The 12,027-nt window shown below is 45.1% G+C and overlaps 2 protein-coding genes across 3 annotated transcripts in view; one reads left to right on the top strand and one right to left on the bottom strand.

Annotated features, from left to right (window-relative positions):
- Nucleotides 1–5,067, top strand: part of SPAG17 (sperm associated antigen 17) — a 99,006-nt gene extending 93,939 nt beyond the window's left edge. Inside the window, exons 45-46 of the mRNA XM_010567509.1 lie at nt 1,693–1,837; nt 3,053–5,067. Coding sequence (XP_010565811.1) covers nt 1,693–1,837; nt 3,053–3,189 — 282 coding nt within the window. The 3' untranslated portion in view covers nt 3,190–5,067. The remainder of the gene's footprint in view (nt 1–1,692; nt 1,838–3,052) is intronic.
- WDR3 (WD repeat domain 3) overlaps nt 1,778–12,027 on the bottom strand; it is a 29,835-nt gene continuing 19,585 nt past the window's right edge. The window contains exons 23-27 of one of the 2 annotated variants that reach the window (XR_774328.1): nt 11,293–11,336; nt 10,669–10,797; nt 9,807–9,900; nt 8,118–9,182; nt 1,778–1,825 (exon numbers count right to left, since the gene is read on the bottom strand). Coding sequence is in view for 1 of the 2 variants with exons in the window: in XM_010567510.1 (XP_010565812.1) it covers nt 9,027–9,182; nt 9,807–9,900; nt 10,669–10,797; nt 11,293–11,336 (423 nt within the window). In the remaining variant the exon portion in view is untranslated. Of the gene's footprint in view, nt 1,826–7,554; nt 9,183–9,806; nt 9,901–10,668; nt 10,798–11,292; nt 11,337–12,027 lie in introns of those variants that run through there. The other variant, XM_010567510.1, reaches the window with a different exon arrangement.

Genomic DNA, 12,027 nt, shown 5'->3' with positions numbered 1-12,027 from the left:
TCCTAGTCCAGAGCCCTAGCCACAACTCAGTACTTAAAATCATAGAATGGTTTGGGTTGGAAGGGACCTCCAAAGATCATCTAGTCCAACCCCCTGCAATGAGCAGGGACATCTTCAACTTGATCAGGTTGCTCAGAGCCCCGTCCAACCTGACCTTGAATGTTTCCAGGGATGGGGCATCCACAGCCTCTCTGGGCAACCTGTGCCAGTGTTTCGCCACCCTCATTATAAAACATTTCTTCCTTACATCTAGTTTAAATCTACCCTCTTTTAGTTTAAAACCATTACCCCTTGTCCTATCGCAGCAAGCCCTACTAAAATGTTTGTCCCCGTCTTTCTTATAAGCCCCCTTTAAGTACTAAAAGGCCGCAATAAGGTCTCCCTGGAGCCTTCTCTTCTCCAAGCTGAAGAACCCCAACTCTCTCAGCCTGTCCTCACAGGAGAGCTGTTCCATCCCTCTGACCGTTTTTGTGGCCTCCTCTGGACCTGCTCCAACAGGTCCATGTCTTTCCTGTGCTGAGGACCCCAGAGCTGGACGCAGAACTGCAGGTGGGGTCTCACCAGAGTGGAGTAGAGGGGCAGAGTCACCTCCCTTGACCTGCTGGCCACCCTGCTTTTGATGCAGCCCAGGGTACGGTTGGCTATGTTGGCTGCAAGCCCACATTGCCAGCTCCATGTCCAGCTTTTCATCCACCAGTACCCCAAGTCCTTCTCGGCAGGGCTCCTCCCAATCCCTTCAACCCCCAGCCTGTATTGATACAGGGGGTTGCCCCGACCGAGGTGCAGGACCTTGGACTTGGCCTTGTTGAACCTCATGAGGTTCACATGGGACCACTCCTGGAGCTTGTCCAGGTCCCTTTGGATGGCATCCCGTCCCTCAGCCATGTCAACCACACCACTCAGGTTGGTGTTATCTGCAAACTTGCTGAGTGTGCACTCGATCCCACTATGTCATTAATGAAGATATTAAACAACATGGACCCCTGAGGGACACCACTTGCCACCGATCTCCATCTGGACATTGAGCCGTTGACCACTACCCTGTAGATGCAACCATCCAACCAATTCCTCATCCACCGAACAGTTCACCCATCAAATCCATCTCTTTCCAATTTAGCGAGAAGGGGGACCATGTCAAAAGCCTTACAGAAGTACAGATAGATGGCTGGAATAATTTCCATTCTCTCTTCCTCTCCCCCACACCCACCCCTTTTGTATCTCCCTTTTCTCCCTACCTCTATGTCCTTTTTAAAATAGAATAGAATATTATATTTCAGTTGCAAGGGACCTACAACGATCATCTCATCCAACTGCCCGACCATTTCAGGGCTGACCAGAAGTTAAAGCATGGTATTAAGGCCATTGTCCAAATGCCTCTTAAACACCGGCAGGCTCTCCCAGCTGTCCCAATTCCCCTTTTCCCACTGGAACCTAAAAGGAAATTTAAGGGGAAAAAATGCAAACACCTGGCAGTTTTCTTCAAACTACAATGTGAATAGACACTGTTTTGTACAGACCTTCTATTGGAACAGATACTGGGTAACTAACTGGCAAGCACAATCATAAGTGCTGGGGCACTAGGTCTTTAATTTCATCAGGCAACACAGAACATGAACCAGCTCCAAGGACTGCTGGAGGGGACTATGGATGAGACATGCATCTTACCTGTGAGTAATCCCCTGTCTCTCCTAGGTGGCAGCAGGCTTGCAGGTTGAACTGGAGATAGAGATTTTTGCCATGGTAACTGGAGGGGAAGATGCTGGTGGCCTTGAAGAAGTTTCCCATGATATTGAAATATTAACAGAAACAGAGACTCTTCTCCTGCCTGTGAGAGCAAATATCCTTTGTTGTCCCATTTCCCACACACACCTTCTAACATCAACTCTGGGGACCAGGAGCCTTAACCATTGTTTCCAGTGCAGGCTGCTGAGGTAGCAAGCTTTACTGTCCTTTTCAGAAACACACAAATGGGTGTTTTCAAAAGCACAACAAGTAAACAATTTAAGATTCTGACACCAAAAGCAATTGACATCAGAGTAATAAGGTTTCTGAAAAGTGGGGAAAGGAAGAAGGGTAAGCTCAGAAAGATGTGGCTTTTAAAAAATAAATGAAAATAATAGGAACTCTTTCCCACAACCCCCAATGGAAATCCTTAATAACATTTTTGAACCTATGGAAGCATCTGATGGTACAGCCTCATGAGCAACAAAATCAAGTATCATCCTGGATACCAAACAGACAAATGAGACAATGCCTCTGTCAGCAGAGACGCCAGCACAGAAGTGCATGAATGCTGTCAGAAATCAGCCCAGTGTGGGTTCAGTGGGCTTTTCAGTTGTTTAATTGAGGACAGAGGTAGAGTAAAAGAAAACAGCCAAGTCAAGAACTATTATTTCTCTTTCCCTTGTGCTCCAGAAACTATTAATTATTTTTTAGGTAAAATTACAGACTCATTTTTAAGGGCAAGTTCAGAAGAAAGGGTGAAGTTCTGTTTGACTAAATTTTAATCAAATTTACACTTAAAAGCCTGGGAGAATAGGTCTTCTGGAAACCTATAAAAGAAATAGCAAGGCAAGGTGCATCCAAACATGCCAGAAACTCCACTCCTGGTAAGGGCCATGCTTACCAGAGAAAGAACTTTAGGGTCCTCTGAGACTGACCAGAGTACTAGCCAACAGCAACTCTATTGAAGCTTTACATGCTCTGGAAGTGACACTGAAACTCCCCAAATTTACTTCATAGTGACCCAAAGCAGTCTTTCATGCCCATTATTGCAGAGCGGAGCTGGACAGGACTGGTGGCATAGCAGCAAAACCAGCTCCTGCTCTGTTCCCAACTCACCCAGTCCTCAGACACGCAGTTGCAGACCGGCCTCCAAAACTTGTGCCCTTCCCCAGAATTTTACCTGGTCTTTAGTCTTTGAGCTGAGGGCAGTAGTCCAGATTCAAGTTGTATCGCAGCCTTATTTCCAGAACTCATTCCAGCCTCCACACGTATTATTTTAATTGCATAAATGTACAGAAATGGTTAGGTCCTTAACATGATATTCCACCTGTGTTAACCAATGACATTTATGAATGCCGCCCACAAGGATACCCCCAGGGTGGGATGGCAGCAACAGTCCGGGCAGTTCCCGCAAGCCCCAAGCCACGGTTCCGGATTACACTACCCCGAAAGCTTTCTAGTTAATGTAAGTATTGGATGCAGTGATACCAGCCGTAAATTAAAGTACAGTTGTTTTACCTCCTCTTGGCTTCTGATCCACGTCAACTCATGCACACATCACACAGACATGATAACCTGAGACAAGAAAAGGGAAGCACTGGATGACACTAACCAAAGGACTCGCTGCAAGAGATCTACGGGTTACTACAACTGCTCAGCTCAGTGGAGGCACTCACAGCAGAGCCTCCCCTGTCCTGTCCCAAATCCTTCACTTAACTGTCCTCACATTAAATAAGTCATTGAGCCTCCTGGCAGCAGGAGGCTGGATTTATTGCAGTTAAGCCCTAATAAATCACCCTCTCTTTAACACTCTTCACTTTCTAAAACCCAAGTCTTACTGCTGACCCTTTGACACTGACAGCAAGTCTAATAAGGGACAGGAGTCTTAGCGATAGACAGGGCAAGCAACTTTAACATAAGTTCCAGCTCACACAACCCTCTGCACACATTGTTTCATACAGCACATTTCTGTAACCTTAGAGAATCAGACTATACAGAGAATGGGTAAGTCCTCCCTGCAAACAAGAAAGCCTTACAGGGAATTTCTCCTCAAACCACCAGCCAACATGTTTAACATTAGGCTGATGTTTCATCTCACCCATATCAGCTCAGGTGCTCCACAATACAGTCAATGGTGACAGTTCATAAACAGGAACCCTATGGATGTTTCTTCTCTCCTCAGCTCAGGAGTCCCCATTTGCCTCATATGTGTAGCACTGACATCATCTTTTTCTTTCAACTTTAACATCTGTAAGTCTGCCATGTTATCTAACAAGTCAGTAAAGAAATCCCAGCTGTATCTCATTTCCTCTCCTCTGGAGAAAAAGAAAAGTGACCACATCAGTCAGTTCTCAAAGGAAACTTTGCAGAGAAACATGCACCTCTGACTGCTGCATCTGCTCTAGGACTGCCCACAGTACATCAAACATAGCTTTTTCCTTTTCCAGTTTTTTACTCCCAGAGTAACATGCAATTATAGTCTAGAAGAACAGCAAATCTAATGCCTTCCAGCTTAGGGGCTTACAACCTGGAGCTCATCAGTGAAGGCAATTTAGACAAACTTCTCTCACTTTGTGTTGAAATGGACCCAGTCAGTTCACATTTCAGTGAGACACCCCCCTGTCCCAACAGAAATTCCCATCAGTGTCATCTCCCATTAAAAGCTCCAAGTGGAGAGAAATTAACTACATGGTACTCCCACGTGGCTAATCCAGCTAATCGCAGTTGCCATCACCATAGCCAAATCTCCCTTCTGTTCTGACAAAGTCTTTTTGTGAATTAATTGAGAATTCCTACTGAAGCTGACTACAGCTACCCCATCCTAGCCAAGCAACTGTACCAAATGCGTCTTCAAACAATCCTTCCCACAAAATCTCCTGGACTCAAAAGCATATCCAGCTCAAACATGTCAAGGAACTCTGGACTGGTTGGTTTAGTCTTACAAAACATGAAACGCCTAGGTTAAGTCCTGTATTTGGTTAAACAGTCTTGTTCAACCATCCAGAACAGAAACAACTAGTTAAGTCTCTGCAGAGGCAGTGTGACAATTTTTAAGTTCATATCACCTTTCCCAGGTGCTTATCACCAGAGCCAATGATTCTCTCCACTGAGACCTAGAAACTTCCCTGCAATATTAGACTTGATCACAAACTTGCCACACCTCCTAATAGAGACCAAAAAGCAGAAATCACTGATGAAGCATCACCTGACCAAACTAGTCATATTTCGTTTATATTTTCTTAGTTATTTCTCATTTATATTTGTGAAATTTTTAAAAGACTCTCTTAATATACTCAAAATTAAATGCTGCATAGGAAGCTGCTCATGAAAGCCTTCAGTATTCCTAAGTAGACTGCCCATCCTGAACTCATGGTCATGTCAGTTTGTGAAATAAAAGCAAACTCTTAATCTATTTGAAGCCCACGCGAGAACCCTTTCTCATGTTGTTCCCTTCCAACAGCAAGTGTAGAGGCCAGTTCTACTGAAGCCAGTCCACAGCAATCACAGTGCTCGCACAACACTTGCAAAGAATCTGGATGCAATTACTGGGTTTGCTTCAAAAACTGGACAAAGATAAGAGTTGGGGTTTCGTTTTTTAATTTCCTTTCATGTTAATTTTCTCTCCTCTTTCACTACAGGTCAGAGCCCTAGAAGAACAACATTAAGATCCGCAGTACTGAAATACCCAAATTGTAGTCCAGCATTATGGAAACATCCTGATGTACTTTTTCATTTATTTAATCAGATTAATGTGAATAAATATTTTGTCTGTCCCTTATTAATGGAAAAGGTGGTCCAAAAGTTGCACTGTCTTCTTATGTGTCTGTCTGAAATGCAAGCAGTGGAAAGATTACTGTATTATTTCAAACCCAATGTTTGATATTCTGCACTTCAGAAGAGTGCTGAATGGTTCCTGATAGGTTTGTTTTTTAAAAGGGGTTAGGTTTCTATAACCTGTGCTGAGGCACCTGAAATCTTTTTTTAAGTACTGAGCATGCAGCAGGTTTCACTGAAGTCAACTGCGATTCTTCAGGAAACAGCTGCTGATCTGCTCTGGTCTCCTAATTCCTAAGTTTCTGTTTGCTTTCACAATCATAGGCTTAACTTTCTGTGTGTTCACCTACCTTTAATTAGCTGCAGACACCAGATGGGGATTATGAGTACACAAAGTTACACTTCACAGAGGGATTTTGTTTATACCGTCTTGTTCCCCATCAGACATGATCATCTTTAAATGCAGATCTGCACATCTGTCTTCAGAGTGGAAGACTGAGTCACTTAGAGATGACCCTTTTTCCCCCCTTTGTTCCTACTTATGCAGTAATGACTAAAATATACACCTCAGCCTGTTTGTGAGACACCATATTTGTATATCCAAGTGCAGTTCTGCTTTCTTTTTATGGATTCATTTCCAACCAGGTGCTTTCCTGTATGCTTCATCCTTTTTCCAGCATGTGACACCTTGAGAGATGGGGAATTTTCCTTGATACATGCAGATGACTTGTTCTCTCAACACTTCACAGTGACTGAGAATCCCATGACTGGGGATTAAATCACAGTTTTTACCAGTGTAAAACATGAATGCCAGTTTTGGACTCTCCCATCCACATTAAGTGAGACACATATTCTAACGGTATACATTTTAAGTGGGCCCTGTATTTTCAAGTGCTTTCCTCCTCAGGTTTGTAAATCCAGGGAATTTCACCTAAGAAAGGGCAAGTTGAGGTACCCACAGATATCACAATTCTAGTGTATCAGTAGATTGCTGGCACAGGACAGACCTCCTCCATTTAAAGCGCATGCTGAGCTCCCTCAGTAGCCGTCCAAGTACTGCTTTGGTGTTTTCCACTGCCCCACCAGACATGACTATTTGTCCATCAGCTGAAAGCCAGCTCAGGAAAGTGCCAAAACAGATACCCAGCTGTGGACATTGTTTAAGCCCTACCCACAGATGAGAAAACACCACAAGAAGCGGTGTCAAACTTGATCCAGGATTCTCCAACACCAATGGTTTTGCTGATTTCTGCCCCGATGCTTTTCGGTTTTCTGCAGAAACAGCCAACAGTCCTACATCAGTCCCCTTGGGAGTCCATTCTGGGCACTGACACAAACCACAGCTGCCGGTACTGACTGGTCACAAGTGACACAAATCAGAGAACCAGAGGGAAAGCTCAGTGGGGAGGCCTGTGTCAACACCTATGAAGAGAGGACAACCACTTTGCACCACCTCAGAGACCTTTTCTTCCAAGGATTCTTCCCAAACCCCAGTGACAGCAAACAGAGACAATGGTGAAGGAATTCCACCTCTTCCAACTTAGATCAGAGACACCTGTCATCATCGTGAGATGACCCTGCATCCCAAGTCACTCTTCTATACCACCACCTACACCCTTGCCATCAGTCCCTGAGTTTATGTGCACCTGTGGCTGTGGTTTTTCTCCCAGGCTTCCCAGAGGATCATCAAACAGCAGCTCATTATGTAGGTTCCATAACACTTACCTCCCCGGCATTAAGGTAAACAAAGCACATCACACAGAGCCATAGAGTTAGCCTTCCCCTTTTGGTATCTCTCTTAGTCATCACTGCTGAAGGTGCACTGTGGTATCACAAGCCACCCCTTCGTTTGTAACACGCTACGTACTTTCTTTTCCCAGCGGGCTAGCCCATTTCAGCAGCAGCTGACATGGATGCAAGACGTCAGCTGAGGTTACCAATACAATTCATCATCCTACAGTGCCGCCTCTGCCTCCCCCTGCAGTAATCCCTCTTACGAGGGTCTCCTTTGGGAGGAGTAAGGGAATACAACAGAACAAGATGGAACAGAACAGAATTAGAACAGAATAGGCCGGGATGGAGACATGTTTGAGTGGAGCTGTTTGATCACAAGTTTCATCCATATCTGGACGAATACAAAATTATAGAGGCACCCAGAAACAACTTGCAGAGCTGTATGAAGATTGCTATTTCCATAAAGAGTCTAAGACCCATCTCCTGGAATTGGAGCGTGAAGTGCTGCTGTAAATTACCCAGACTCTGAAGAAGCAAGTGAACCATCAGCCCCCTGACACAGTTATTTACTAACAACAGTTATTCTAAGAGGTGTGGTTATTACACTTAAGGTGCTGCCAAAAGATTCACCAACTGAACTGTTTGCCTTGTGCATAATTGCTAGTAATAGAGAACCTAAGTCAAAGACAGTAGTCGGTAACAACTGGGATGCAATTAAAAATCCATATGAAGCTCAAGGTAGAAAGAAGTCCAGCTTGGAGTACCAGAGTCAGACCTGTAAGTCCAACAGTCAAAAAAGAACCCAGAAGCAGCCCCCACCACATCCACCAAACCTGTGATTACTAGTAAAAAAAGACAGCATGTACTACAAACTAATAACTTACCAACAGCAGCAGAGACTTGCTCACTTTATCCTGCCCCACTGCGCCCGCTGTGAAAATAAATCATTTTATCTGATACAGGACAAGTACAACATTGCAATAATTCAGTGCAATTTCTAAAAACTGGAGCAAATACAATGCAAACAACCCACACTTCTCATGCTCAGTCTGCCAACTCCATGGAACAGCAGAATCCTGCATGGCAGGCAGCCCTTTCATTTGCTCCCACAGATTTTATTCTCTGGAAAAAAATCCTTTGAGAACTCACACACAGGGCAAGGCAGCTGAGGCTTTACTAGACAAATATCAGGACAAAACTCCATGAACAAAGCTGTGTCCTAAAGCATATATAAATATGCCTTTAATAGAGTGCAGCCATGTTCTTCCCTGTCCCACTAAAAAGCGAGTGGCTGTAGACCAAGTTCTCACACTTTGGCAGAAGTCACGTAGCTTTGCCCAGAGGCTCTAAGCACTGCCACAAACCACCAGCAGGTGTCAAAACAGCGTAAAATCTTGCCAGCTGTCTTCCCTAGATAGGGCATGGTCTCACCAGCAGTCCACGTGCTGGATTCACTCCATTGAATCAACACTGCCAGAATGAGCTGATCGCTTCCGCAGGAGAAATCAACTCCATTTCTAATGGGCATTCCACTGGAGGAAAAGGATGCACCTTTGACAGTCACCTCAGAAATAGTTCAAATGCATACATTTGCAGCAGACCACAGAGAGTTCATCTCAGAGACAACCATTCTGAGTTGGGATTATATGCTGGGTTCTACCACATGGGGAGGGGACAGACCTTGTCCCAGTCACTGGACATCATCACAGATGTTCAGCCACAAGAACACTTCCACGGCCAGCACTGAGGTTAAATGACCCCATCCAGGTGCTCTGGGTCTTGGGCAGCAAATGCTAGAGCACTGCAAGAACCATCTTCTCTTTCTTCTTCCTCTTCCTCTTCTTCTCCTCAAAACGGTCAGTAGCATCAGCAAAAAATGTCACCTCATCCTTGGCCTCAATCTCCCTCTTCAGGTACTGGAGCCCTGCCATGTTGAATCCCAGCACATCCTGTAGAGACAGACCAGTACCACACCGTTGGACACATCTCAGCTTGTTACAGGGCAGAGGGTCCTGCACTGGCCACCCTCTACTAAGAAATTATGAAAGCAAGACAATCCACAGATTTAAATAAAGCAACATTATTTAAACGTCAGCTTCATCCGAGTAGGAGAACAGTCAGTCCTGCACTCTGTTCCCCACAGTTCTTTCTTAAGAGCAGCTATAATCCACTGTATTTTCTGAAAGCCAAGTTGCTGGCAGGCACCTTAAGTTGCCTCTAGGAAGATGCACAGCCTGCATTATTTGAGAGACTAGTAGCCCACAGAAAAGCCCAAGAGAAATAGGTTTTTTACCTCCTACATATTTAGAAACTAGCAACCCAAAGCCCAAACACATACATCAAAGATAACCAAGAGTAAATGAGGGAGGGAGCACGAGCGCAGGCTCATCACTCGGTAGTCTCACATCAGGAAGAGCATTAGGAAAAGGCAGACTGCTTGCACAGGAGGAAGGTGAAATGGGCTCAGACCCCCAACTAACTTTCCTACTGGACACCACCGACAACACACATTCCCAGACATTGGCCCATCCTGTTATTCCAGATCCTGGAAAAGAGGAGGGTGCAACACTCACCCGGGCCTCACTGACTCTGGAGATGGTGGTTTTCTTCAGATTTTCTATCACTGTCACCAGCATGTGGTTGCTTGTGATCTGCCCAAAATGTATCCTGGGAACAAAGCAGATAGCAATATATTGCAGCATTGTTCTTCGAAACATCAGCAAGCCCCTCTCCTGAGCATCTGTATGTTCTAGACATAGGATTTTTCTTAAATTAGGCCTCCCCAGACTAGCCTTCTATAACAGGCATGGGCAAATTTATCTGGAAAAGCTATTTTCTGAAGCTTCTCTTCAACATACAGTGGTTCAAGGGGAAGGGCTCTCTGAGAGCACGGGCACTACAATGACTCTGTGCCAGTTAACAGTGCCACTTCAGCCTTGATGCAGGATCTTTCACACCAATGACACTTGAAGGACCAGGACCAGCAACCCCATCTGGGCATGTCAACACTCTGCATCCGATCAAACCATTCCCACACACCATTCACCGTGGGCTGCAGTAATTCCTTATCTCCTGCAGAGAGCACGTCTTTATTCCCAAGGATGCTTCCCAAGAGCTTCAGACCCAGAGACATATGAAAAAGCTCAAATTTTCACCATGTTCTTATGCTACACGTGTTCACGGCAAGCAATGTCATCTTTGCAGCTCCAAGAAACGAGGTATATTCCCAAAGCGCTGTCTCACAACACAGGAGCAAGGGGTACCTCTCCGTCAATGTAACTGGCACAAAGTGAGTGCATGACACGCACCAGCACAAGGGTCTCGGAGGAACCGGCAGGCCCACTACTGACCAGACCCCCATTAGGGCTTCCTCGGGTCCAGGTTCTGGACAGCAATAGCAACCAAACTAAGACTAGCAGATCTGGAAAGACTCACTTGAGCAGGAAGAGGAGAGCTCGGCACAAGAGTTCAACTTCTGAACCCAAGTGAATATATTCATTGAAGAGTCTGAGCAGGTCAGGGACGTAGGAGAAGGGCAGCACCAGGAGAGACTCTTCCAGCTCACTGAGGAGAAAGCAAAGGGACAGAAATATTAGCCTCAGCCACTGCACTGCTACAGATGAGCAGGAAACACTTCCGTATAGGTGGGTTCTGGTACAAAAGCTGTGCTAAGCATTCATCACTGCTTGTCTGTGGCTGTCCACAAAGCACAGTGCATCTGCACAGACTACAGTCCAGGCCAGCAGACATCTTCTGGCACAGGGAGCAGGCACAGTCTTCCCTCCTCAGCATCCCCAAGCTGTTCTTCACATACATGTACATCTCCAAGCAGCCATCCCACATACACAAGCTTCATCCAGCACTCCCCATGGAAGGAACAATTTCCATTCCCCAATTCCATGCATGCTCCAAAAGAGGCTGCCAGGAACAGTAACTCCAGACTCTCTAGCACTGCCCATACCCAGCATGAGAGACCGTTCCACGACCCCAGCCAGTCCTGGGCCCAGAAATCAATACGCAGTCACAAACCTGCACAGCAATAAGGCTCTTGGGACTCACCTCGACTTGACCTTCTTGAAAACTTCTAGCACGTACACAGAAGGCTGTAACAGATGAAAGACACCAGCTCTGCATATCAAGAAACATTCTAGGACAAACATGTGCCTTAAGGTCCATTTCACCCAGCTGAAAACACGCAGTCACGTCTTGTGAGATGGACAGATCAAGCTGACTATAACAAAGAGGAAACCCCTTCAGCTTCAATCAGCTGCCAGTCTGAGAAATCCTCCCTCCCAAAACATAAACCCAGCCTTCTCAGGTTACTCTAAACCGGTGAACAATATTGTGAAAAATCTAATTTATATTCAACCAGCTAAATCGTCTCATGTTCTGTTCAATGAATCTTGTACAAACTGGACAAAAAGCTCAGTGAAACAGACAAATTATACATACAAAACCTTATACAAACTCATCTACCAAAGACTTAATTCCTGCTACTCCTGTTTATCTGCTGAAAGTGTTTGGCAGACACAGAGCAGAGCTGGGAATTGCCAAAGAAAGTGTCTAACTACTAAGTCATAGGATTTCATTCACATCTGTTACAATTTAATATACCTATAATGGAGGAAGGGACAGAAGGGCTCTTGTAAGGTGATTACAGGTGGTTAGAAGGAAGACAAAAGGCTGTTTCATCTGGCATTGACATACTCTTCAGAAAAGGGGAGAAAGGAAAAACAAGGATCTTCCAAAGAGTAATTAAAAATGCAATCTAGGAGTATACATTGGAATAAACTA

The sequence above is a fragment of the Haliaeetus leucocephalus genome, unplaced genomic scaffold (genome assembly GCF_000737465.1).
Source record: "Haliaeetus leucocephalus isolate CR32 unplaced genomic scaffold, Haliaeetus_leucocephalus-4.0 Scaffold228, whole genome shotgun sequence".
In the NCBI taxonomy this organism is placed as follows: domain Eukaryota; kingdom Metazoa; phylum Chordata; class Aves; order Accipitriformes; family Accipitridae; genus Haliaeetus; species Haliaeetus leucocephalus.
This window is presented reverse-complemented; position numbering and strand designations above follow the sequence as displayed.